We start from the raw sequence: 26175 nt of genomic DNA on the forward strand, positions 1-26175 counted from the left end.
AAATGGGTGGAGAGTGAAATGTGAAAAATGCCACCAATTGTAATGATTGTACCTAAAAGAGTAAGCAACCTACCGAATGAATGCATAGACTTCAGAGCCTCATTGACAGTGACCATTAGGCGGAGCCGGCCTATTGTTATTGGATTAATCACAATCTTAAGTGGCAGTTGAGGCACAGTTTTGTTGACAGGCTAGGAAGAAATAAATGCATGATTTCATAAGCACACAATGAAAAGAGCCTTAACGACCTACACCTAATACTCATTACCGGGGTGCTTTGAATGACATGATGCATAGTACATGGGCATTTTGTGCAACAGTTACAAACATTTTTTTCTTAAAAATGTAAAAAAAAAAGGGATTATCTCAAAGGAAAACTACAATGAAATTTACAAGCTAAAGCTAAACTAGTTTTTGCAAAATATGATTACAGATCCCACGGTGACATCAATTTAAAAAGCTGAACTGCTATAATTCATAAAAATGAAAGAGACCATCATAGTTGCTAACTAAAGATATTTATAGAGCCTCCTGTCTTGAGGTCTACATTACCACCTCCATACAAAATTTAAAAAGCATAATATTTCATTGTAAGGTATTGCCAAATATCTGGCCCAAAGGGGAACTAAAACAATGATAGTCTATTTATGGCCATAACTCAATCTATAAACTCAAAGCATTAAAAAAAAAAAAAAATTACATTAATGTGTAGTCGATTTTTCTATTAAACTCAGCATCAAGAGATTGACACCAGATGGCGCCGTTGGACGAGGAAGGGCAGAGCCCTGCCCTTCCTCGTGCAACGGCGCCCTGTGCTGTCTGTAATAGTTTCGAGGTGATAAATCTTTTGACACCGATTTTAACAGAGAAATCGGCCATGCGTGAATGTAATGTTTGGTGCTTTTTAGGATGCTTAAAACCGATAGATTGAGTTCTCACCATAGATAGACTATTGCAGGAAGTGGTTTAGTGCCATTTAAAGTTAAATTTTACAGCCAAGAGGCTGTAAAATTAAAAATTTGGAGAACTTTATTAACCCTTTGACGATCAAGTTTTTTTTCCAGGAAATGTTTTCCAGTAATTAGATTTTGCTTCCAAAGGAAAAGTACTACAAAGAAAAAGTCAGTGCAAAGGCTTTTTCCTTAATTATCTAACAAGAGCACATACAGCTCCTGCCAGTTCTTCTGGTTTAGAAGCATCAAAAGAAAATATTGAAGGCGAAAAGTTGCCTACTTTCTTCCATTCAGTTTCATTTTGGCGTGTCTGCCCGCACACCATTCTGGAGGTCTCAGATTCTAAACCGGAGGTACTTTACAGAGCGTTCCTGTCGGGTGGTCATCTCTCATCCTCTGAATTCAATTCCGAGAAGCGTTAGACGTCTGGATCGGAAGAAGCAGTACTCCAATTGCCACTACCCCCAGAACAGCCGACATGCGAAGTGACCATTCTGCGCGCATCATCACACGGAGCGTCTAATTTCAAAACTATAAATAGCCCCAGAAAAGTGAAACAATGTGCTAACATAATATTTATAGATTGCCAAAGACAAAACAAATAGTAATGCCTCCCGGGGAGTTCGCGGTTTCGTGTTTAAGCAGGCGCTTTCAAATCTGTAATTGCCGCCTTATATGTATGGCAGCGACCGCCAAAGGGATAAGGCTAGCATATAATTTCTAGAAGTTCTAGCTCAAACTCTAAGGGTTCCAGTAAGTCTCCAGTTATTAATTAATGAGCAAGCATTCTAACAAATTTGAACTAGTACAATGGGACACTAAATCTCACATGTGCATCTTGCACAAAGAATGTTTTAAATCAAAATATCAGTGTTTTAAAATGACACCATGCAAACTTACCACAAAATCTTTCTCTCTCGTTGTAACATCCGTCATGTGAATGATGGGCACATACTGACGCTTTGAGTTGATTCTAGAAGTAGAATAAACCAAAGTTTTGTGGTGCACAAAAAAAAAAAAACACACACACACCAAAACATGAAATTTGATATATAAGCGCACTGCATTTTCCAAACTATGCTGTGCTACTGTAAGGTCACAAAAGCAAGTTTCAGTTAAACCTCTATCCTTACACAGCCTTGTGGGACTAAAGGACTAAATGTTCCAACTTCGAACAGTCACATAATGCAGTGGCTCCACGTCACAATTTTCTACTCCAGAACACATGATTGAAAAGGTTTACTCCGACTTAACATAACAAATTAATAACAAAAGGTACAGACGTTTCGCCACCTATGCAGGTGGCATCTTCAGTATACACTGACACAAATGAGGTGAGGTCGACCAGTCTACTTATCACACACGTCCCCGTAAACGTCCGGCAGGGGGCCACGGTTGGTGTTGCACACCGATGAGTCACGGCGAATGAACCAGGACTCGACGAATTTTCTTTGCCCCCACCTTTGTTCTCGGGCCAGCGTCGTCGCATTGTCCAGGTCAAAACTGTGTCCTGTCGTCCAGCAGTGTTCGACAAGTTCTGTCTTGGACCGCGTGGCATGGGTGGCCTTGGCAACGTCCCTTTTGTGTTCTTTCAATCTCGTTGCCCTCTTTCTGCCCGTTTCGCCGATGTAGGTCGCGTCACAGTCCCCGCACTGCACTTTGTATACGACCCCCCTCTGACCGTCTGCAGAGGTGCGGTCCTTCGGTTTCGGGAACACATTCGCTAAGGTATAATGTGGTTTAAAAACAGTTTGTACGCTCAGCGGGCGCAAAGCTCTCCGAACAGCATCTGACACGCCCTGGACATAGGGAATAGATACAATAGACGTTGCCCGCACTCGTGACTCACTCCCCCTTCCCCTCTGCATTCGCCTCTGCGTATCGTTAATAAACGTCCTCGGAAAATGGCGCCGCTCTAACGTACCAACCACATTTTCAACCTCTTGCAACCATAGCTGCTTGTTAGAGCACACTGCATCACAACGTGATAAAAAGGTTCTTACAACGGACCGTTTGTGTTTGGTCGGGTGATGCGAGTCAAAGGACAAAAAATTTCCGGTGTCACACTGCTTACGGTACACCGTCGTTTCCACACTGCCATTACTGGCCCGGCGTACCAACACATCCAAAAAAGGCAACACATTATCTGTCTCTGTTTCGTACGTGAACTGAATGGCGTGGTGTACGCTGTTTAGCGCCACGTGGAAAGCATCTAGGTTAATCCTTTTCAAAATTACAAAAGTGTCATCTACGTACCTACAGTACATTTTCACCGGAAAGGGTACTGAGTTTAGCACCCGTGTTTCGACGTGCTCCATCATTAAGTTTGCTACGGTAACAGAAATAGGACTTCCCATAGGGCACCCTTCGATTTGATGGTAAATCGTGTTGGCGAAACTGAAGTATGTTTGATTCAGGCAAAACAGCAACAAAATTATAATATCCTCCACAAGTAAGGACGTACGAATCTCCAAATTACAATCTTCTTTCAAACGCGTCTCTACATAATCGATAGCCAGGCCAATGGGGACATTTGTAAACAATGAGATAACATCAAAAGACACCATCACATCGTCATCATCAAGCTGCTGCGTACGGACTTCGGTTACAAAATCACGAGAGTTTCTAACCGACCTAGAGTTGTCCTCAGTTAACGGCCTCAGCACTTCAACCAAGAACTTCGACAGGTTGTAAGTTGGTGAACCTACAAAAGACACGATAGGACGGAGAGGGCAGCCCTCTTTATGCACCTTAGGTAGCCCGTAGATGGTTGGAGTGGCTCCGTCCGAAGAAAACAGTCGGCGGTACAACGTTTGATCCAAACGCCCTTTGTTACAAAGGTCGGGGCAAAGAAAATTTGTCGAGTCCTGGTTCATTCGCCGTGACTCATCGGTGTGCAACACCAACCGTGGCCCCCTGCCGGACGTTTACGGGGACGTGTGTGATAAGTAGACTGGTCGACCTCACCTCATTTGTGTCAGTGTATACTGAAGATGCCACCTGCATAGGTGGCGAAACGTCTGTACCTTTTGTTATTAATTTGTTATGTTAAGTCGGAGTAAACCTTTTCAATCATGAATTCACCCGGCTTTTGGAACATTTTTGCATCCAGAACACATTCAGAACAGCATAAGTTCAGCTCATACATCCACTTACTGTAGGAGATGACTAATTTCTGCAGGCACTTGGTTGGTCTTGAGAGGGAAAGGATCACTCATTATGCTGACTTCCACCTTTGGGTTCCAGTGAGTCTGTGGGACCTTTGCTCTAGCTGGCTTTTGCTTGACCTATAGACAAACAAAAGAAACACAGTTCAGGCCCTGGGTATGTCATGCCAGTATATTAAGGAACAAGTGAAAATTGTTCCATAATATAGAGTGTATCTTTGTTAAGTAGCAATCTCACACAAGAGCAGACAACATTTTCGTGAGAATGTTATCTCTGCCTGTCACCTGCTCGTTTGCACTGATGTCACATCAGCGGCCAATCTATCTTTGTTAAGTAGCAATCTCACACAAGAGCAGAAAACATTTTCGTGAGAATGTTATCCCTGCCTGTCACCTGCTCGTTTGCACTGATGTCACATCAGCGGCCAATCTATCTTTGTTAAGTAGCAATCTCACACAAGAGCAGACAACATTTTCGTGAGAATGTTATCTCTGCCTGTCACCTGCTCGTTTGCACTGATGTCACATCAGCGGCCAATCTATCTTTGTTAAGTAGCAATCTCAAACAAGAGCAGACAACATTTTTGTGAGAATTTTATCCCTGCCTGTCACCTGCTCGTTTGCACTGATGTCACATCAGCGGCCAATCTATCTTTGTTAAATAGCAATCTCACACAAGAGCAGAAAACATTTTCATGAGAATGTTATCCCTGCACGTCACCTGCTCGTTTGCACCGATGTCACATCAGCGGCCAATCTATCTTTGTTAAGTAGCAATCTCACACAAGAGCAGACAACATTTTCGTGAGAATGTTATCCCTGCCTGTCACCTGCTCGTTTGCACTGATGTCACATCAGCGGCCAATCTATCTTTGTTAAATAAGCAATCTCACACAAGAGCAGAAAACATTTTCGTGAGAATGTTATCCCTGCCTGTCACCTGCTCGTTTGCACTGATGTCACATCAGCGGCCAATCTATCTTTGTTAAGTAGCAATCTCACACAAGAGCAGAAAACATTTTTGTGAGAATGTTATCCCTGCCTGTCACCTGCTCGTTTGCACTGATGTCACATCAGCGGCCAATCTGAAGGATCTTGCTGCTCCGCCCAAACCTTCTGCAGCACATTCCACACCACCGAATTTGTTCTTCTCGGCAAGAACAAGTAAGAATGATCACTGTTATGGTGCAATGACATCACATGCAAGCCATGTATACACATGTTCTGCATTTAAAGAGAAGCTGAAGAGGTTCTTGAAATAAAAATTGAAAACGACCATACAAAGTGTGCTGCGATTGACAGCAGTAGCTGCTGCATTGTGGAAAGGCGTGTTGAAGGAGATTTGCCTTTAGCCAGTGTACTGTACAATGTTTGCAATGGGTTCTTTACTTTTAGTGGAATTGATGTAGGAGACATGTGTGAAAAGATGCGTGCTTTGGTGGAACGATTGTGCGAGATGTTGCATGTCTTGGAGAAGGACACAGAGACATGCTTTTCTTTTGGCTGAAACACTCTTCCGGAACGGGGGCGCCCGCGCCTGCGATGGAAGAAGTGAAAGTATGTACGCGAGCAGTTCTGTAGAGGTACAAAGGGCACAAAAGAATGGAACGTGGGCGACGGCAGTGGGGAGGCGAGGGAGCATGTCCGCATAGTGCGACCACATGGGTATTTCGCAACGGTTTCCGCCGAAGGGGTGGGGGGGGGAGCGAGAGAGAGCCTTGCCGTGTGTGAGGAATGACGGGGAGAGAAAGAGCGGTGCCTCAGCTGTAGAGTGGGGTTTTGCCCCACTCTACATGATATCAAAAGCTTTCAACTGCTCAGTGCATATCACTGGTGCAATCAAGCGTGTGGAAGTGCAAGTCTGCTAAAGTTACCTTCACATGCATGCTACTGCTTGGAGCACCAGTTGGGATGTCACGCTTGCAAATGTGTATACTTGACGACTGTTTCTGTGACATTTATGAAGTGAAAATAGTGCATAGGTTGATAATGTTCCAAGTTGCACGAGTGCCTGTGCACTTTGCTACACACAAGGACGACATTGTGAAGCCATCAGAATGAAACTTAGGCATGGCTGTAAAACTATTAGACAGCCATAGAGTATGGCTAAAACAGAAGCAAAGACAAGCTAACTACTCTAACAAATAAGCAAGTTAACACCTGGAGAAAAAAGGCAAACCACAAACAAACCATTGATAATTTGGGAAAGGCTTGCGAAAAGTGCAGAAATGTCTAGATCTTGATATTGCGTCACATTCCCTCTCAAATTTTTAACTCACACTGACCGTGCTGGGAATGAAAGGTTTCAACGTTTCTTCGGAAGTGCTTTCTAGGCAACTCAGTGCAATAAGCTTTCAAAAAAATTTTGATATTCATAATCCTCGAGGTTTTCCTTTAAAAGGAAACTGAAGCGGTTCTGTATTTGAGTAAAAATACTGAAATCGTCCTCATTTGGCGTCCAGAATCACGAATATCGAGATTATTTTTTAAGTTGGTGCATGAAGGCTGCAGAAAACCATTTTCAAAGTGCCGCTAAAGCCCCTCTTTCCCACAGCGTGAAGTCATAAAAGGAGTTTTCGGAACCTCTGCTCTCGCGCATCTTCAGCAGCTATCAAAGCTACGCAAGTGCACTCTTGCTATTTTGCTATGCTGTTGCCCCCCGTCGGAAGCCTGGATCGGAATGCATTGGTATAAAAATAAGGAAGGAAGAATGAATCATGATGTCTACAACCCAAAACTGTGGCGATAAAAAATAAAAAAAAATAAAGAAACCTTGAAGTTGAAGAAAAAGGGACTGGGTGAGAGATAAGCTGCGAATAAGCCACAGTGTTTACAAAGGTAACGGTGGGGGAACTCAGTCACTCACAGGCCACTGCATCTAAGGAAGCAGGATTTAATTCCCTTTCTGAGAAGGACACAAAATCACATCTTTTCACAACGTCTGTATGGTGCTGCCCATGCGCAGAGCATGCTTTACAAAATCTTAGATATCTCCATGATAAAAAAAAAAAAAAAAACGAAAAAAAACTTCACGAAATTAAGCATTTAAAAACTAAGAACTGCTTCCAGTCGTATTTAGCAACATTGCTTCCCCCCCAACCCCCCACCCCTAAAAAAAAAAATTAAAGAAGTTTACGAATCTCGGTAATGCCAAACTAGAGGGCAGCTCTTGAGGAGGAGGAGGGGAAGGTACAGAGGGAAGGGTATGCCCCTCCTCCTCCTCTTCCTTTCCTGCTCCTCTCCTCCTGCCGCTGAATTTGTTCAAGGGTGACATGACACGAAGTCATGACGTCATTTTCCAACTAAATTTAGCTGGGAAACTAAATCGGTGTTGAGGTCCCGTAACATCAATTTCTCCGCTATATTCAGTGGTGAAACTTAACCCACTAAATTTCCCACTAACTTTAGCTGGGAAACGTCCTATAATGCAACGCACGCAGTTACGTTGACGGCGATGCTGCTCAACCCGGAAACGGGCGCCGAAGAGCTGCGCTCTAAAAAAGACCCTCCAAGGGGAACATAAAAAGAAATATCAGTGAAGGGCACCCTGACTAAACACCTGCACTGACGTCAACGGCCTTGTAACTCACGGACTCAAGGCCACTTGTCAATCATGTTGGGGTTGCTTTTTTGTAACCTAACCCCCTTTTTTTTATAGTTAAGAGTCTATGGCTTAGCCGCCATGGGCTTAGCGGAGCAGGGGATGAGGGAGTAGAGAGGGGGGCAGGAGGGGTGGAGGAAACAGTAGAAAAATGGAGAGGAGGAAGCGAGAGAGAAAAAGTGGAAAGTGCAAACTGGTCACCAGCATTTAAGTAGATTTACATGCATCACGAACACTGAAAACTATACGAGTAGATATGGCCTGTCATGCACAATGCTAAACACAGCACAATCTCAATATTTATTTGATAGCTATATTAGAGGTCTGCATGGGCCAAAATTTAAGAGCACGGCTCAGCCCAACCTGCTGTTTCTTGGGCCCGGGCCTGCCCGTGGCCCGCTATTTAGATCCGATGGCCGGCCTGGCCCAGCCGGACACTAATTTCCACGGGCCCGCTGAGGTCCGCTCTATCTTTACCCAGTATGAAGCTGAGCTCACAAGTTGCCCGGCATGGCAAGCCCGCTTGCCACTGCTACACATGTTGACTATGGTACGCTAAAATCAATGCAGCAAAAAATATTATTTTTTTCTTGCTATTACGAGTTGAACCATTCTATAGCCCGACAAGCTGCTCACAAACAACTCCGAGTTTGCCCACACCAGGTGTGGGCACTGCGTGTGCGCACAAAGCAAACTCGAGTGAAGTGAAGCATGTGACCACGCACTGCGTCGACAGCAGCGCCACCGCATCGGCGTGATATCAGACCCGCATGTTGGTCTGCATGTCCAGGCAGTGCGTTAAGAGAAAAAGGTCACCCCCATTGTCATTTCTTTCAACTAAACCCGCATATTGAAAAGGATAAAAAAATAAAAATGTTGAGCAACAGTAAACAAAACCATGTGCAAAAGTTCAAAAGGAAGGGAAGTGTCGCAACAGGTTCTGACAAAAGACAAAGTTCTAAATACGCTCCTTGCGCGCTGCTATAGCGCCACCGTCTCTCACGCCATCGGCACCTCATGTGGTCGGTTTAAGAACTAATGGTAAGTTCCCATGCGGAAGTGGTGGTTTACAGGAGTGCAGGAGTGACCATGCAGCACACTTTTGCAACTCAACAGAATAAATGACACTCTAATATATCTTAAAGCAAAGCGTTATAGGCTAGGAAAGCAGCTTTATGCTGGCAATCACCCGTTTTTTTGTGGAATAAAGGATGATTTACACCGCAACAACCAGCAGGTTGGAGAAGTCGTGAAGAAATGATTCGCACAGGTCATTCTACGATGACCGTTTGCATTTTTTATTCCTCTTTTAAGTGTGACGTTTTACCCCGGAAGTTTTTTTTTAAGCCGCCTTGGCCTAGTAGGTAGTTCAGTTTTCTACCCTTTCTCCCATTTCGCAGCAACTTACGCAACAAAGATTATGTTTCTGCAGACTTCCCTATCTCGTTTGGGTGAGCGATGTGGGACAGCTGAAATGATCTACGGAAACTTTCTAACCTGGGGAAAAATCGCACTCACAAAGTCAAGGTCCATGACTGGCACAACGCGGGATCGAGCTGGTGATTTTGTCAACACTTGCGCCCCGAGCCTAGGTAAGAGAATCATTGTGGCCGCCGTCGATGAGCCAAATATAATCAATGAGTTTTTTATTTCTGCTTCATGCTTCTTGATTTGTGTAACGAATGTTACACAAATCAAGTAACACAAACAAATGTAAACAAGGCAAAAAGTGTGTTTAGAATTTATTCCTAAAGAAAAAGGTGCAGACGTCTTAGCCGGCAAAAAAAGAATGTGGATATGCACTTCACATGTTTCGGGGGTTCCAAAACAAATTTGAAGGACTAATATTTTTTAGCATAAAGTGACACAGCTGCGTTAACCGTCACACCCTCAGCTTGCCCTTATATATATATATATATATTTTTTTTTTTTTATCTTTAGAAAAACTGTGATTTAAGCAGGGTGGCAAGGCCCACTTCATTCCCCATAAAGTAGGCACTTCAGGTCTTTCAGCTTCTTCAAACATAGACTGCCACTAGGGCTCCGCACCAAAATGGTGGCGGTGCCAGCTACAAACAAATCTGCATCGTGGGGTGCAGGTAAAAATAAAACAGATGACACGAACAGAGCTCACATGGCGGGTCACACTGTGGAACCGCCACGATTCATTGCTGTCGACGCTCTGCCAGCTCCACTTCCTATGTCTTGTACGGAAATCACTAGAATTTCACTAAGGATAGTTTCTCAACTTCATTAATTCAGCCGTCGAGGCAGTCGTGCATGCAACGAAAAAATCAGCGGTTACTTTTTTGCTTGCAATGCTGCGGACAACATAACGAGGCTTGGGAAACACTGGCTCGCCCGTGGAAATGGGACGCCAGGAGCGTACCAATAGTTTTTATTTTAACCACCAGATGGCGCCACAGATTTTTTTTTTTTTTTTATGCACAAGTGCCCGGATTTATTGCCCGCTCCCGCGCAATAAGCTTTGAGGGAAGCGGATTCTCTTCACCCACTTCGTGGGTGCATGCACTCGTACATAAAGATGGCTTGCGCCTGCGAGGGTGTGCATTGGGCAGGCACGTATGTGTGCATGCATGATGGGGAGAAGCGACTGTACGACGGTGATGCCACCAGCGAGGTCAGAGACGAAAATGAATGAAGTGCTGCAAGTGCTCTGGAAGAGCAGTCTGCACATAGTGTGCAATGTAAAAAAAAAAAAGAAAAAAAAAATCATACATGCTTTTAGCATTTCAGTCTCCCACTCTCGTGTCTCTCCCAATCCCACCAAACAAACTTCAAAAACATTTGTGCAAAAAACATTTTTTTTTATTTTTTTTTTTTTAAGTTGCAGTTGGTTTGGTTTGTTTAGGCCTGCTGTGTAGATTCAAATGCAAGGCCCGTACCCGGCCCCTTCATAATTACCGGGAAGCCTGTTGGCCCGTGAGCTGGCCCGTACCCATGCAGACCTATAAGCTATATTGCCCAGTCGGCGATGTTGGTGAGCCGTCTCAATGGCACAACAGAAAAAAAATATACAATTGCAGCGGAGAAATTTATATACCACGAGGTGCTAACGAGACACCAGTTTTTCTCTAAGTGACAGCTCGGCATCTGCTGCCATTTCAAAAGACCTTCGGATTGATCGTGAAAATACAGCACTGAATGCCTCACCTCTGGCTTGGCCGTTGCAGAGCCAATGAGACTGATTTCTTCATCTTGAGGCACGAGGTGTCGAGTGAGGCTGCCTGCACCCAGACTGGTGCTCGAGTGTCCCAACAGTTGTTCTACTGTTCGGACTGGCTCATGCTCCTTGCGCTCCAAAAGCAGCACATAAGCGTGCAGCGTGCCATTCCTTAGAGTCTTTTGTGGCAATGTGACATTCAGCTGCCTGGTGAGAAGTATGAACTTTTTATGAACTTATGTTATGAACTTCACTGTGGTTGGCTACTTCATGCTCAGAGTGTCTACCACAGCTATTGTTATAAATTCCCTCACTCCTCCAAGTTTTCCCTGTCTACCGCAGTTTCTTGACTAATTCATCCTACAAAAAAATCCTATAACCATCAGTGAGGAGGACAGTAGTGCACAATGGCAGAATGTAACCTTCTATGAGCTTTTATTTGTATTTGTCTAAGAGTCTATGAATAAGATGCTTGTATTGTTCTTTGTACCAATACATGAAAGGATATGTGCAAGTGTTCCTACTTCCAAAATTTCCCCGACTCGTGCAACGTCTCAACCAAACACTGACCATGTGCCAACTTTTCGAGGCTGACTGAATATCTACCCTGAATTCCAGGTTTTCCTCGGATGGAAGAGACACTGGTGCTAGATGCTCAGCTCTGCTAATTATGATGATCCCTTAGCTTGAGAAGCCCATAAGTGCAGACACTATTATTTACCTAGCATAATGGGCCACCACATTATAACCTATTGGTTGTTCTGGGGCACGAATCAAATAAAGCAGCATTATTATTATTATTATTATTATTATTATTATTATACATGCACAACTCTTGGCTAAACACATTAAAAAGTGATATCATCATCAAAGTGTAGTGACAGCGAGGCAACTTTATGTGCCATGCCACTACTACTTTTTATTTGATGCCATGGGTTGCAGGAATTTAGTAACCGATACCGATTAGCTTCTTTTCCAGCAACATTTAAGAACTGTTCATCAAGTCCCCCTGAACATTACATTTCTGCCTATCACAGATCATCTTGTTCTCAGGAGCTCATGCAAAAGAGGTTTTTTCACTCTCCCATTGATGAGGAGCTTGAAAGCAAAGGATATTTTCAGTAAAGCTGAACAAACATTTGACAGGCAATGAATTGGCAGACACCAAACAGCCTTTATTTCCAATTTTCCTCTCTCAATTCTATATTTTACTAAGTAGGAGTAATAAAGAAAGGCAGCGCTAGGTTTAAGCGACATTTAGCGCCTTGTTTCCAGCTCCAACATTGAAAGCAACATACCTTTCACTGGTTTTGAAGATGTCAAACTCATTTTCGGACCATATCACAGTGAGATCGTTCACACTTCTGATTTTAGTTGAAGAAGAAGTGCAAAAGAAGAACTGTAACAGACGAAAGCGCATTCCGGAGAATCACTCATTTTTGTACACGATCGAACCTACGTTGACGCGAATTTCCAAAGCTGCAAAGGAAAAGCTCTGTTCTCACCTGGAATCTTGATTCCGCAGTCCAGGTTGGTCGAATACAGGCTTCATTTTTCCCGCAGCGTTTTGGATAATATAAAGTGTAGAGGGTCCACATAGAGTGCAAAATGTAGGCGAGAAAAACTCCACTCAACGCTAACGTGAATGAAAACTTCATGTTGCTACCCTTTTTCTTGTTTCCCTGTTGAATGTGAAAGCAAAGATCGGATAAAATGATCGTTAAAACAATAATAATAATACAAAAAGTACATGGTTGCGAAGTTCTTGCCATCCAGGGAACGATGACGTTCGTAAGGAATGTTAAGAAACTTGGCCAATCAATCGTTTATAAAAACCAGCCATCGAAACATGGGCTTAACCACTCGGGCCGGCATTCTAGACGAAACAGCAAGTTCTCAGACGTTACCGGCTGTTAAGAATGGAACCTTCGGCGACCTTCTTCCGCGTTTCAACGCTGCGGAAACGAGTCAAGACGAGTCCGGGACCGTCGCCCGCTTGTCGGGGCCTGCGCGAAACGAGTCCCGACGAGTCTGGGACCGTCGCCTGCGTGACGGGGCCTGCGGCAACAAGTCTCAACGCGCCCGTGACGTTAGCGGGACGTGTGTGTGTGCGTGGTGGTTGGTGCGCTCGGGAAAGGGAGAGAGGCATGGCCTAACTGCGGAGAACTTTGGCTACGTCGCACTGGACGGCGGACTTTGCTGCGTCGCACTTGACGGCGGGTTGCTGCATCGCACTGGCTGCCCTGGCGGGGAGTGAGGGAGAAACGGACCCTATATAAGGCGGAGCGCGAGGCTGCTCCGTTGTTCTCTCGGATTTGACGACTGTATCGCTACCATGTAATTAAACCCTTCGTTACGTTACCAAGTCTCCCACCTCCACTGAACCCCTGGGTTCTTCACTTCGGGGAATGGACGTCGTCTCGAGCCAGGAAGCTTCCGGACGTGCGGCCTAAACCCCGCCTCGAACAACTGGTGGCAGCGGTGTGGCGTGGTGTTGTGGGGGACGTTTCCGCTGATGCCTCCGTTGTGAGAGGTTTGGGAGTTTGCTAGTGCTTGCAGCATCTTCTCAAGGCCTACTCCAAGCCCACCTCTTCAGGCCAGCGATAGTACCACCGGCCATTCGAGGTTTCCCTGGCCCCGGAGGGGCTGTTAAGAATGGAACCTTCGGCGACCTTCTTCCGCGTTTCAACGCTGCGGAAACGAGTCAAGACGAGTCCGGGACCGTCGCCCGCTTGTCGGGGCCTGCGCGAAACGAGTCCCGACGAGTCTGGGACCGTCGCCTGCGTGACGGGGCCTGCGGCAACAAGTCTCAACGCGCCCGTGACGTTAGCGGGACGTGTGTGTGTGCGTGGTGGTTGGTGCGCTCGGGAAAGGGAGAGAGGCATGGCCTAACTGCGGAGAACTTTGGCTACGTCGCACTGGACGGCGGACTTTGCTGCGTCGCACTTGACGGCGGGTTGCTGCATCGCACTGGCTGCCCTGGCGGGGAGTGAGGGAGAAACGGACCCTATATAAGGCGGAGCGCGAGGCTGCTCCGTTGTTCTCTCGGATTTGACGACTGTATCGCTACCATGTAATTAAACCCTTCGTTACGTTACCAAGTCTCCCACCTCCACTGAACCCCTGGGTTCTTCACTTCGGGGAATGGACGTCGTCTCGAGCCAGGAAGCTTCCGGACGTGCGGCCTAAACCCCGCCTCGAACACGGTGCTCTCATAGCTCCCATACGAGCACATGGGTAAAGTATGACACGTAATGAAGCTTACCCCTGCAGATGAATCAGGTGAATGTAGTTCTAACCTCCTTGGGTGAATCCGCGGTCTTAGTTTTGCCTCCATTCCATATTGCGTGCACACGTTCGAACACAACAGAAGACAAGTGCCAGGAGGCCCAGATGACTGGCGGCTGGCCGAGAATCCGAAATGAGCGATACAGGTCAACAGGAAATTTCCGTTATGGGAACCATATTACCTTGGTAAAAATTATAAACTGCCTCTTAAATTTGATATTCCGCTGTCACGCATTGTCTTAATAAGATCCGATATTAATTTGCATTCCTAAATGTGGCAGCAGCTGCGTTGATCGCATCACCCGGATCACCATCAACATAAGCGCACAAAAAAAAAAAAAAAAAAGAACGCAATTTTGCCGTAGGCAGGTTCGCCATATTGGTCGTGTCCATCGCAAAGCGCGTGTGGAGTTTGAAGTTATTACTGCAAGTCTCGATTCCTACGTGAAGCAAGAATCAGCGAAGATGTCGTACAAAGGAGGACCAGGCCAAAAAGTTCAGAAGGTTATGGTGCAACCCATTGTATCCTTTTTGGTCGCGATTTACTTGCACGTTTGTATGCTCGCGCGGCGCGAAGACCGGTCAAGTCATTGTTTTTCGACGTTGAGCGCTGATCGCATTTTGACTTAATTGTTAATTTCGCCTGAACGATGCATTCGTCTGATGACACCTACATCGCTAGGTCTTGTTGCCGGTTATGTCTGATTTTCTGTAATTATATATTCAGTAATTCACCGGCGTTTTTCACGTAGCGTCCGCCGGCACTCGCCGGCCTTCGCTTGCGTGATGGCTGTTTCGCAAGCGGTTTTTCACAAATGATCCTTGACAGTTTGCTCCAGAACCTGATTTTCAGATATCTACAGAACGTGAGTACTTAACGTTTCTTGTCTTCAGCTCTATAGCGTGCTCTATCTATAAACTCAAACCTATTTTTTTTTTCTTTCCCATCCTTTAGAGGGCTCGGATTCAGGTTTGGCTTTACGAGAACGTCATCCTTCGAATTGAAGGCCATATTATTGTGAGTTCAGCATAGCATCTGAAGTATACCCTGTTATTGTCGACGGGTCAACAATACCATTCATTGAATCTATTTATCTATTTCATAGGGCTTCGACGAGTACATGAACTTGGTTTTGGACGACGCTGAGGAAATCTACACAAAGACTAAGCAGCGGAAGCAAGTTGGTAAGATGAGCCATTTTATATAGGAACAGTATGCTTCACCAATAATTTTTTGTGCCATGCTGGTGGTTTATTTGCCAAGAGCAAATGCTCCACAGCTTTAGTTTTACACCACAGAATGGACCTTTTCCACATACCGACGGCACCAGGCGGTGGCTGCACGAACTAAAAATCGAGGAAGTGACCTACCTGCGCTACCAATCGATACCGGGAGCTACGTTACCAGTTTCTTCGCTCTCCGAGCTGCGTAACGTGCCCAACGCAAGCTTAAAGATGGGCATCCGTAGCGTTCCACCCAATCGTTGTGCTTTTCCTTCTGTCCACTTTCTTTTTTTGTGTAACCCAATTATATATATGCTGCAATTACCTGTTCTACTCGCTTATCCACAGGCTCATTCCGAATTTCCTCGATTTTTCGTTCCGACTTCCGCCGCCTGGCATCGGGCGCTCGCGCGTGCGCAGAACGCTTCTCGGAAAAGGTCCATTGGTACTTCGAAGCAGACAATAGTTAGGGATAATCACCTTCGCTGCGAAATTATACCATGTTCATTTCATGCGTCGGAAGTGACTGGGGTAATGGTAAATGCCCTCATTGACTGTTGGCCATTGCCTCAGCAGACGAAGCTCACTGACTTTGCTTTACTTAGTCATCAGTGCCTGAAGTGTGGGATATGTAGCAGTGTTTCTTGTGATAGGTGGCTTAAGAACCCAGAGCAGCTCCCAACGACACTCCGACAAATGTTTCCAAGTGGGGACACACTCGCCCCAACTGAGGCCGTGGGAAAGTGATTGTATGCACTAGCATAGATATGCCAGCAGTAGAACGTAGCTTTCCCTGTCGTCTTATTCCGAAGCAAGTAAAGCTACTTAAAAAGTGATCTCCACTTGAAAAGTACTAATTCCACTTCTAGACCAGTGCATCCATTTGCAATTTTAATTGAGCATTAGTTAAAGGGATACTTGAACCGCATTTGGATTTCGCAAAATAAGGCCTCAGAAGCATTGAATACAAACTCCAAAACATCGCTCACACATCGATATCTCAAACGGGTGGCCATACTTTTGCAACAGAAGGGTGCAATCAAGCGAGGGCAATGATGTCATTGTCCCCCAGGAAAATTTGAAACTAAGGGGAAGCAACCTCCCTTCTTTCTCCTCGCTTTGGTTCGCCAGCACGACCGGACGTAGCGAGGATGAGAGGGAATAAGAATCGTGACTTTTCTTGTCGGCCGTGTTCAGTCGCACACTTATTTTCCAAAAATACGGCGATGCGTTAGATATATCGCTGTATGAGTGATGTTTTTGGGTTTTGCAGCGTCCCGCCTATCCATCCAGCCTTGTTTTGCGAGCTCCTAATTTCAGTTCAGTATCTCTTTAAGTGTCTTTGTTTTACACATGTCTTTAGTTACTTCTGGTTTTCACTCATCCAGCTGGGTAGCTTGTTGCCAAAAAACCTTCCGGTCTCAGGACAAATGTGCTGTTGGTAGTAGGATATGACTCCTTTTGTCAGGTTGTTTTCGGTATTGCTGTGCATAGGAAAATTCGGCTCAAACGCCGAGTGCCCTGCTTCGGGATGCGAATAACTGTAAACCAACTCTCAAGGAATTTGTTTTGTTTTCTGCGGGATGAGCATCACCCTCGTGGCTGTCATGAATGGAGGGCGATACGAGCATGTCTCATTGACGGAACGTAGCTATGTTGATGAAGAGTCATTGGACAAGGGGAATGAAATGTGCATCAGTGAGTTTTTCATCAATGAAATGGGACGCCGAGCCTGGCAGACAAAGGAGTCTTTATTAGCACATCAAAGGTGTTGACTTCTTTACTTAACATACGAAGTTGTCAATGAAGGACAGTCTTGTACCGTCTTTATTTTTGAGTCTATTTATGTGGTAACATACACACTTCATAATGATGGTCAATGGTGAATTGTGGCAATAAATAGTTTAAATGGGCCCTCCGGAGCTTTCTGCGATCGTCTGTTTATGTTGTTATATTGCGTAGTAGGTGCAAGTTAATATGTATACAAAGTTTTAGATTACGAAACCATTTATTAAGCAGATGGCAGAAGAAATATATCGGGACTATTTTCTCTTGGAAGACAATCCCCCATTCTCTGCCCATCGCTAAAACTTGACCAATGGAAATGCTGCATCTCGCGGTGAATGCGAACGTTATTGTTGCAACACTTTTTAAGCTTGTTATAAATTAGAGTTTGAGAAAAACGTAAACTGATTGTGGTGCGGGAAACATAGTCCGCAATTATCGCTCCAAAACCAGCGAACTATGTTTTCTCCCCGCAAGCTTGTTGCTAGGGGGTGATGCGTCGGCTCGTCTGGTTCCCGGGGCGTCTGCAGGCGTGCGTTTGCGGGACACGTGTTCCTTCTTCCCGTGGATCCCGACTCCGAAGCCAGCTTTGCGATCCTTCCACGTCACCGAGTCAAACTTTTCCTTGTCATCTGTGGATTGCGACTGCGTATTGCAGTAGCAGCGCGACGGTGCGGTGCGACGAATGACGACTGCCGAGCACAGAGTCCGGGCTCCTCGACAACGGTCGGCCGCGTTCGTGACGCCGGAATCCTTCGCTTGCTATTGGCTGATGCGTAAAGAGATGCCCCTCCCGTTTTCCGGGGTCATCTCAGAAAGGGGGGGCGTGCCGGGGACTTTGATAGCAATTTTAGTAGGGAAATCCGCCGCGCATGACCGTAATTTCATGATTTTTAGGATCGGTAGGGCCTGTAGATTGAATTACCGCCATAAATAGACCATCGCAGAACGCTCCGGAGGGCCCCTTTAAATGTAGCCTACCCTGCAATGCACGCCCAGTGCCTGGAAAGCATGGGGCCAGTCTGTTCTGCAAAAATCAATGCACTGTACGTCTATTTTTTTTTGTCCCGTCGTTTACGCGACCTATAGTGGGTGGTGTGTTGACCCTTTGCGGTCAGATACTCTGACCAACTTAATGGTCATTCCGGTCAGGAACTATTTTGTACACATGGGCCCCGGAAAAGTAAAATTATTTCGGCGTACAAAGGTAACGTCTCGCACTGAGTGTAAGGACAGGAAAGTCTGGGAGATTGTTTGTATACAAACTCCGAAACAATGTTTGTGGTGGAGCGGCTCCGCGGCCGCTGTCTTGCGCAGTCTTTTCATATTCATCATTGCTTTCACTCGAGTCACACAGGTCGCCTCTCCATCATCTGATGGAGGGATATAGTCGTCCTCTTCACTGAAATCGTCGTCACTTTCAATTGCATCATGCGGAGTTACATAAAACGAGCATGGCTGAAATTTGCACGCTCCTCTGTTGTGCAAAAAAAACATGACATAAACCATGTCTTTTTTTTTTTCTTTATGACTAGTCCTGCCCTCTATGAGAAGAAACTCGAACCTTTTCAAGAGTGATGTGATCGAAGTGTTTCCAAGAGATGGTGCCACCAATCCAGCAAAAAGAGCAAAGGAGCATGTTTAAAAGGACGTGGGAACGCGTGTCACGATGGAGGTGCAGCATCTACCAGATTCTGAGGCTGTCGCCAACTGTGGGAGCATTTGCTCACTTGGCACGTTTCTCGGCTGGCCCTCCTAAATTGATACAATAGCATTTGATTATGTTACGTCGAGATACAGCTGCGAGTTATTGGGTCATCTGCGCCTCGTATGAAACGCGGATAAAGGCCCATTTACATAGTTGTGAGGACTATAGCGTTGTGAGGACTATCATCAAGCTACAATCGTAAGTCACTGGGATGTCTGAGCTCCGTACAAAGCACGGGCACAACAACTAAATCAAAGCAGCCACGCTCATGATGTACGAAGCATGCACGTTTCGGCAACTCGCAATTGTAACATTGGGTGCAACTGCATGGTTGGCCTTTACTCGCGGTCATCTCTCGGCGTAACTCCCGCTACGCCGTCTTGGGCCGGTCACTTAGGGGTACACACATGGCCCTTCCTTAAATATTTGCGTATCAGGCTCAATCATTCAGAAGTGGACTCCAATGATATGTGCTAGTCATTGTGCGGGCCTTGTACGAAAACACACATTCCAACTGTGCTGGAAGTTGGTTTCGCAACAAGAAGCTATCATTTTGTTTGTTCTTGTTTGCCTTGAAAATTACCTTTTGTGTAAGTATTCTGTTTTTCATGCTCTTATTTTTTGCTCTCTTGGGTTTAAACTTCGTCATGGTAATGTTATGTTTTTGGGGATCAAGGATTGGACTGGCCCAAGCACACAAATGGATGCTTCTCTCTTCATTTTTCTAAGCCGCAGATAGATGCCTGCTATTGTCGTAAAGAATCGGGACATACCATTGTGAGCAGTATGAGAGGAATGCCAGAGTCTGTGTCGCTTTGCATGTGGCCATGCCTCCTCAAAGCACGGTGCAGGCGCAAAAAACCTTGGCTATTGTTTGGCACTTGGAACCCCTGCATCTCGCGCCTGTCGTCGACTACAATGGCGAAGACCTGTTTTGTTGAAGCGCGCTGGGTAGATGTTATGTGTGGCAGGAATCCACAGCAGTCTCACTGCCTATAAGACATTTCGGTGCAGGCTTATCTGGCATCTGGAATTCAATTTTGTTGATGTTTTGGAATAGCTGATATACAGGGTGCATGAGGTATTTGCAACACAACTTCAGGGTGCATAACTTCTCATACTCTTAATACAACTGCCTAGACGCTTGACTCTGTCTTCAACTGCATCTATGTCATTTCGTGTATAAATTTCAAAATGGCAGCTTTTGGTCATACACAAGAAATGAAAAGGCATGCCGTCCTGGTTGTCTTGGCCGCCTACCACAGTGATTTGGATATAGCCATCTTCTTGAATGCGTCACGGTCTCGTTTTCAAGGTCAGGAAATGGCTTTTGGGTTAAAACACCCCCAGGAGTCGGACGTTGTCAGGACGCCCGAGTTTGTCTAGCTGGTGCAGGACATTGTGAAGGACGACTCCAGCAAGTCAATGAGGGCCATTGCCATGCATCTCGGGGTGGTAGAGTCTGTTATCAGGCTTGTGGTACATGAGGACCCTAGATACCAGTCGTATGTGATAAGGAGAGGTCACTTTATGTTTCAAAAAAGCAAGGAATGCAGTGTCTTCAGTCCAAGCACTTGTCAAACAAGCTCAAGCATCCTGAGGAACCGGACATGTTTTTGTTTTGTTTTTTCGACGAGAACTTTAACCGAGACCAAAACGTCGCCAGGAAGAATGATTGGTGGCTCTGTGCGAGCCCCGATGAGGCCCTATGGTCATACAGACAGTTTCCATAATCTGTGATGGTCCTAGCTGTTGTGAGCAACGAGGGTCACATCATGCCGCCACACTCCTTTCAACTGGGCCTTAGGGCCAACTTGAAGGCCTAGGTCTGGCACTGTAGTAAAACCTTTGATAGAAGGGGTGGCCCAGGGGAGGCTATACATTTGTGAACAGGACTTTGCTTCATGCCACACAGCCCACGCGATCCAGAATTAGCTAGCGTACAACTTCCATGGCCACGTTGCCCCCAGCAAGGGGCATCCGAACTCTCCAAATGTAAACCCCCTGGGCTGTTATGTCTGGCACGTCGTTGAGAAAGACCAACAAGCAGCCCCACGACGCCAAAGAGTCGTTACAAACTGCCATTGTGGATGCTTTGGCCAACGTCAACGATAACCACTTGATCAGGGCGTGCAGTCGTTTTCGAAGCCGCATTGAGTCAGTCATTGCTGCTGAAAGTCGTTTTATTGAAAGTTTGGGAGCACAAATAGAAAACAGTATCTGTACCAAATTCTGAGCAAACAGATTAACATTTCGTTGAAACCTCTTCTATTCCTTTTTTTTTTTCTGAAACCACCATTATATTTTCAAATACCTCGCGCACCCTGTATGATGCCTTACCAGGGCTGGAGTTGCAATGTCAAGAAAGACAGTCTAAGTCACTTTGAATCGTGCCTCTTGGCTTGGGAACGTCGATACAAATTTACTTACTGGCTGTCATTAAGAATTGTATGTGAAGACAAATCATGCAAAAAGGTGCACATATCGCACTATGTAGTTCCATCATTGTAAGGAGGGCATTTTATCCAGGAAACCCCTGGAAGCTCCTGAACATAAGAAACGGTGTTGCAGAATGGACGCCGCCATTCCATTCCAGCTCTATTTCAGGCAATTAAAGTTTCCGACATCCCCATTCCCACTCCTGGAATGAATGACTCTACCATTCCATTCCTCGAACTCCTAAATGTGAAAAGAAAAAAAGAAAAAGAAAAATCTTGACAGCTACTTTGGTTATCAGAAAAAGCAGCATAGGCTGACATTATCAAAAGCAGAGACGAACTGCAAAAGTATGCAAAATGTTTCCCCAAAGTACTCATTCTACTAAGCTGAGCGATAGACACACAAAGCACTTTGTGGCACTTGGTGTCACTGCCGACATCAATCACACGATCAAGCATAAAAGGCTCTCAACAGACGCTTCAACTTAAAACCAATTTCCTTTGCAAACAGAGTGTATACCCTCCACACATACATGTTCAGCGTAACGGTTTGTTTGATAAGGCCTAAAAAATTTGTAGTTCATGCGTGGCGCGAGAAGAAGCACTCGCTTTCTGCTTTGAGTACCTGCACAACAGCACCGCTAGTACGCTGCCAGAAGCGATGCCGCGTATGCCAGCCCCAAATCACCATGCACTGCAGTAAGCACAAAAAACCGCTGCCAAAGTGCAATCGTTGGGGGCTGCATGTAGGACCATATCACGATTCTTCATTTTCAATTCAATTCTTTATTTGTTTTGCTGTAAGCACTAGAAGGTCTGCTGGGTTAGAAGCTAGTACATGCTAATTGCGCATAACTACAACAGCCGCTTTGTCGCGTCTCGTGGTGCCAGGAACGACAACTTTTCAGTTTTGGTTGCTTTACTGGAGGTATGCAACTCTCATCCTCGAAAAAAAAAGCATGAGCCAGTATGACAATTGTGAAGCTGTTTCAAGAGCCACTTATACCGTGCGATAGCATTGCGCCATCATGCCGTATACATAGGGTAAACACCCGTCCCGCAACTCGCGGGACAATCCCACAATGAGGGCTCGTGTCCCGTATCCCGCAAGAAATACCGTCTTCAAAATGTCTCGCATTTCACACTGTCATAAAATTCACTACGCAACTCATGGTGCTCTCGAACAACGGGGCACGGGGAAGAGCTGAGGTCACTGGTGATTGTGTTAATCACAATGGTACGCCATTGTCTATCGGAGCACTGCGGGAAGTGACCGCTGTTCTCGCAGGAAGACCAACGCACATGCGCCGTCATGCCTCTCCCCTCGGTGGGAACATATTGCGAGTGAAAATTGCTCGCTAAAAGTTGAGAAGTAAAGAAGTGTAATTATTTGTGAATCATGCTGTGTCATGCAACAGGGTTGTTGTGGAAAGCTTTTTTTTCAGTGAAGACTGCCTCACAAGGTGAAAGCCTGCAACTCACAACGATCAATAAAAAAAAACAAATTTCTAATTTTGTTTAGGAGCATGTTAGTAAAAGTAAGCATCGACAGTAAACAATGAGCCGAAAAACTTTTCTTAGTGTTTCTTCTTACTTTTTGCAGCATTAGGGTCTGCTGCAGTTGATTTTGATTTTTTCAATTTAGGCACTTCTAATAAAATATTTAACGTCATAATTTTTCAAAAGATATGTCACTGGGAGTGAAAATTATTTGAGTTTAATTGCTGCAACACAATTTGCAGACAATATGTTGTCGGACAGCAAAGGAAACTAAATGTGTTAGCAGAGCCACATATCGTGTTGTGCGTGTTGATAAATTTCCTCTAATAGGTTTTTTCTTCAGTTTCAGTTGTCACAATACTGTCCTTATCATACCCCCCTCCCCCCCAAGGTCAGCGTGTCCTGCATTTCGCCCATTTCATTCCCATTCCATTCCGGGCAAAAGACTCTCGATTCCACTCCCGTTCCATTCCAGGGTAGCGAAAATGCGGAATCATTCCGGAATCATTCCAACTCTGGAGTGGCAACTCTGCAACACTTTTGAGAAATTGTTATGCAGTCTTAATACAATTAACGGCACAAACAAGAATTTATAAATTTATGAATTCTTTTCATAAGTCTTTGTACCTCATTTCTGTTCTAGATATTGAGTGACTTGCGAGGTATTAAAACTGCTATTGAGTTGACAAGTGCACCTGAAATTTTCCTTTTATAACGAGCAACATTTTTAAAACTTTTTCATCAGTTTTGATTGAAATGAAAATACTACTCATTTGAAGACATGGAATTCAAATGCAATTATACTGGTTGTATAATGCAAGGGAATAGTATCTTCGCAGTCCGTCTGCAAAAAAGAAACGTCGGCGTGGAATCTGTCGGGAGCAAGCGATTTCATCTATACTCGAGCTGCATTCAGATTGAATTTGAGATTGGCACTTTGGAGTTGATTCGTTCATTGTCACCATCGAATGTGTTTGAAAAAAAAACTGGATCATTCAGCATCAAGGTTCACTACTGCATTGCAATTGCTATTCAACCACCAGCAGAAATGCAGCTTCAGTGATTCCTTACCAGAGCAAACACAATTTGCATAGCAGACAACAGATCGGGTGTGGCAACCACAGCGCAGACAGCAGCAAACGCTTTTCGCACCTGCGCAGTGCTCCGAGGAGGTGCCACTGCGGCACTGCCAGTGAAGGAGCGGCATGTGCTCCAGCATTCTCTCTTATTGTTCACAATAGTAGCACTGATTCTTTACATCCCTTCTTTTTTTTTTTTATATTAAAATCTATGGGCTAGATTTGCCCCCTATTCAATGTAGATGAAGGCTTGTCGTACCGAAGTTTGTCAAAATGACCACCAAACGCTATATAATAACGAGTCAAGTTTAAGGAGTGTGCATAATTCTAATAAAAATATGGGCCGTAGAAGCTGGTATATCGGGGTGTCTAGCGACTGGGAAAACCGGGAATTGTCAGGGAAATTTTATTATCGGGGAAAATGAGTCAGAAATGCTATTGAGTGCTCTGAGCAAAGGCTTGAGGACTTGGGGGCAGAAAAAATAGGCATTAAATTCTGCTTAGAGTGGAGCGCAGGCTCTGCTCACCCGTCGTAGAGTGTACTACCCGATGCAAATGGAACGGCTGACAAATCCAGTCCAAGCCTTGGATTGGATTGAGGGCACGACACTAGGCTAGATCCAGTTACTGCTACTAGATTTAGTAACATATAGGAAAGCTGCAGACCCCAATCCAAGCCTTAAGCCAAAATTATCCGAAAGTGTGCATCTTGCGGCCATGCTGCCATTCGGTTATGAACGTGTGTGGTTGAGCGTCGTGTCTTCATTGTGTTTCTGGAAGTGGCCTCTTCACCGACGGTGTCGGCGGCAAGAAAGGGCTCGCTTAATTCGTACTGGACGAACCCGTATATTTCAGAATATTCAAGTTGGATTAAGCGCGTGCAAAATGATCCTCACAGTGCTGAATGCTCACTGCCTTGTGTTGTAATGATCTTATATATTTAACCGCCTCTACAGTGGTCTGGGAATTTCACCTGAAATTGTCTAGGAAAACCTGGAAGTGTCGGGGAATTTCAAAACAAGAATTTGCTAGACATCCTGTGTATATTATTGTATAATTATTAGATATGCTGATTGCAGTATATTTAATGTAGAGTCTTGAGCTATATTTGTAGGTTTAATATTTTGCACATTTGTCTGATCTCACATTTTGTGGGAACAAAACACTGCAATCTGGGTTGAATGATCCCAGGGACCCCATGTAGGTGTGACTGTTTGTGTAGATTTTTTTTTTATCCGTGGAAAGTTTAAGTAATCGGAGAATATAAGGCACTTATGGCATTTGTTTGGGTTGCACAAACTTACTTTTGGTTGTTTTTCCTTTTTAGGTCGAATTCTTCTCAAGGGTGAAAACATTACATTGATCATGAGCACCCAGAGCATGTGAAGGGGAAACACCATGAACGACGGTTCTTTGTAATGCTGGCTGCATTTTGTTTTGTTAATCACTTTCATATAAAGGCAATGAGGTGACCATTCATTTGTACTTTTATTCAACTCATTAAACCTATTTTGGTTGTCACAGTGGTCAATGTGTCATCCTTTTACATTATGTCAAGCAGAAGGAAAAAGATGATACATCGGAAGCGGGTATTTTAATTCGGGCTCTATTCCACTCTTCTCCTTTCACCCATCAGCTGGCAGTGGGATGAAAGCAGAAGAAACATTGCGACTTTGGCAGTCTGGCACTACTGCATCGTAAAGCTTCCTGGAGTTGCTTTTGAGAATGCTTTTCCAGATTACTTTACATGCTTTTGTTTACTAATTACACAAAATAAACGTGTGGCGCCTATGCAGAGCGAAAGTTTGTCTGCTTCTTGCACAAGGGTTGCAATTATGTCGGAACGCCTAGCTGTTATGATTGAAAAAAAAATAGTTGGTAGACCTCAAGGCATGTAGCATCGAGGCCTACCCACTATCCTTGAATCGGACCTCAGTTTTCAGGCATAGCCACAACCCCACAAAAGAAGCAGACAAACTGGCACTCCGCATTGACTGCAGCCATGTATCGGACAACAAAGTAGTACCGGCTTGTCCAGCACCCGCAGAAGGCGCCATCACGTGGCATGCAGCCAATACTCAATTGGTCCATCCATCGCATAGCTTCTATTCCACTTTCACCTTAGGAGTGAACAGAGTATGGATATGGTGCCTAAAGCACGTCCCAAACTTCGTTTAGCGTCCTGTCTCGCCCATTCATCAAAAGTGGTCCCGAAGTGGGCAAGACGTCTCGGAAGCTAGAGTGTCAT

At 45.0% G+C, this 26175-nt stretch overlaps 2 protein-coding genes across 2 annotated transcripts in view; one reads left to right on the forward strand and one right to left on the reverse strand.

The window, feature by feature from the left end:
* The window catches only part of LOC8042034 (cleft lip and palate transmembrane protein 1-like protein), a 32217-nt gene extending 17704 nt beyond the window's left edge, over positions 1-14513 (reverse strand). The window contains exons 1-7 of the mRNA XM_029995536.3: positions 14171-14513; positions 12411-12587; positions 12204-12304; positions 10896-11112; positions 4110-4240; positions 1854-1926; positions 74-191 (exon numbers count right to left, since the gene is read on the reverse strand). Coding sequence (XP_029851396.2) covers positions 74-191; positions 1854-1926; positions 4110-4240; positions 10896-11112; positions 12204-12304; positions 12411-12587; positions 14171-14242 — 889 coding nt within the window. The 5' untranslated portion in view covers positions 14243-14513. The remainder of the gene's footprint in view (positions 1-73; positions 192-1853; positions 1927-4109; positions 4241-10895; positions 11113-12203; positions 12305-12410; positions 12588-14170) is intronic.
* A 28-nt stretch (positions 14514-14541) lies between these two features.
* Positions 14542-25448, forward strand: LOC8042033 (probable small nuclear ribonucleoprotein E). The gene is made up of 5 exons (XM_002415167.4): positions 14542-14715; positions 15033-15059; positions 15149-15211; positions 15300-15378; positions 25255-25448. The coding sequence occupies exons 1-5, from the start codon at positions 14659-14661 to the stop codon at positions 25311-25313; spliced, it is 285 nt and encodes a 94-aa protein (XP_002415212.1). The 5' UTR covers positions 14542-14658; the 3' UTR covers positions 25314-25448.
* Positions 25449-26175: the final 727 nt, after the last annotated feature.

The sequence above is a fragment of the Ixodes scapularis genome, unplaced genomic scaffold, assembly GCF_016920785.2.
Source record: "Ixodes scapularis isolate PalLabHiFi unplaced genomic scaffold, ASM1692078v2 PGA_scaffold9__187_contigs__length_104089568, whole genome shotgun sequence".
Lineage (NCBI taxonomy): Eukaryota > Metazoa > Arthropoda > Arachnida > Ixodida > Ixodidae > Ixodes > Ixodes scapularis.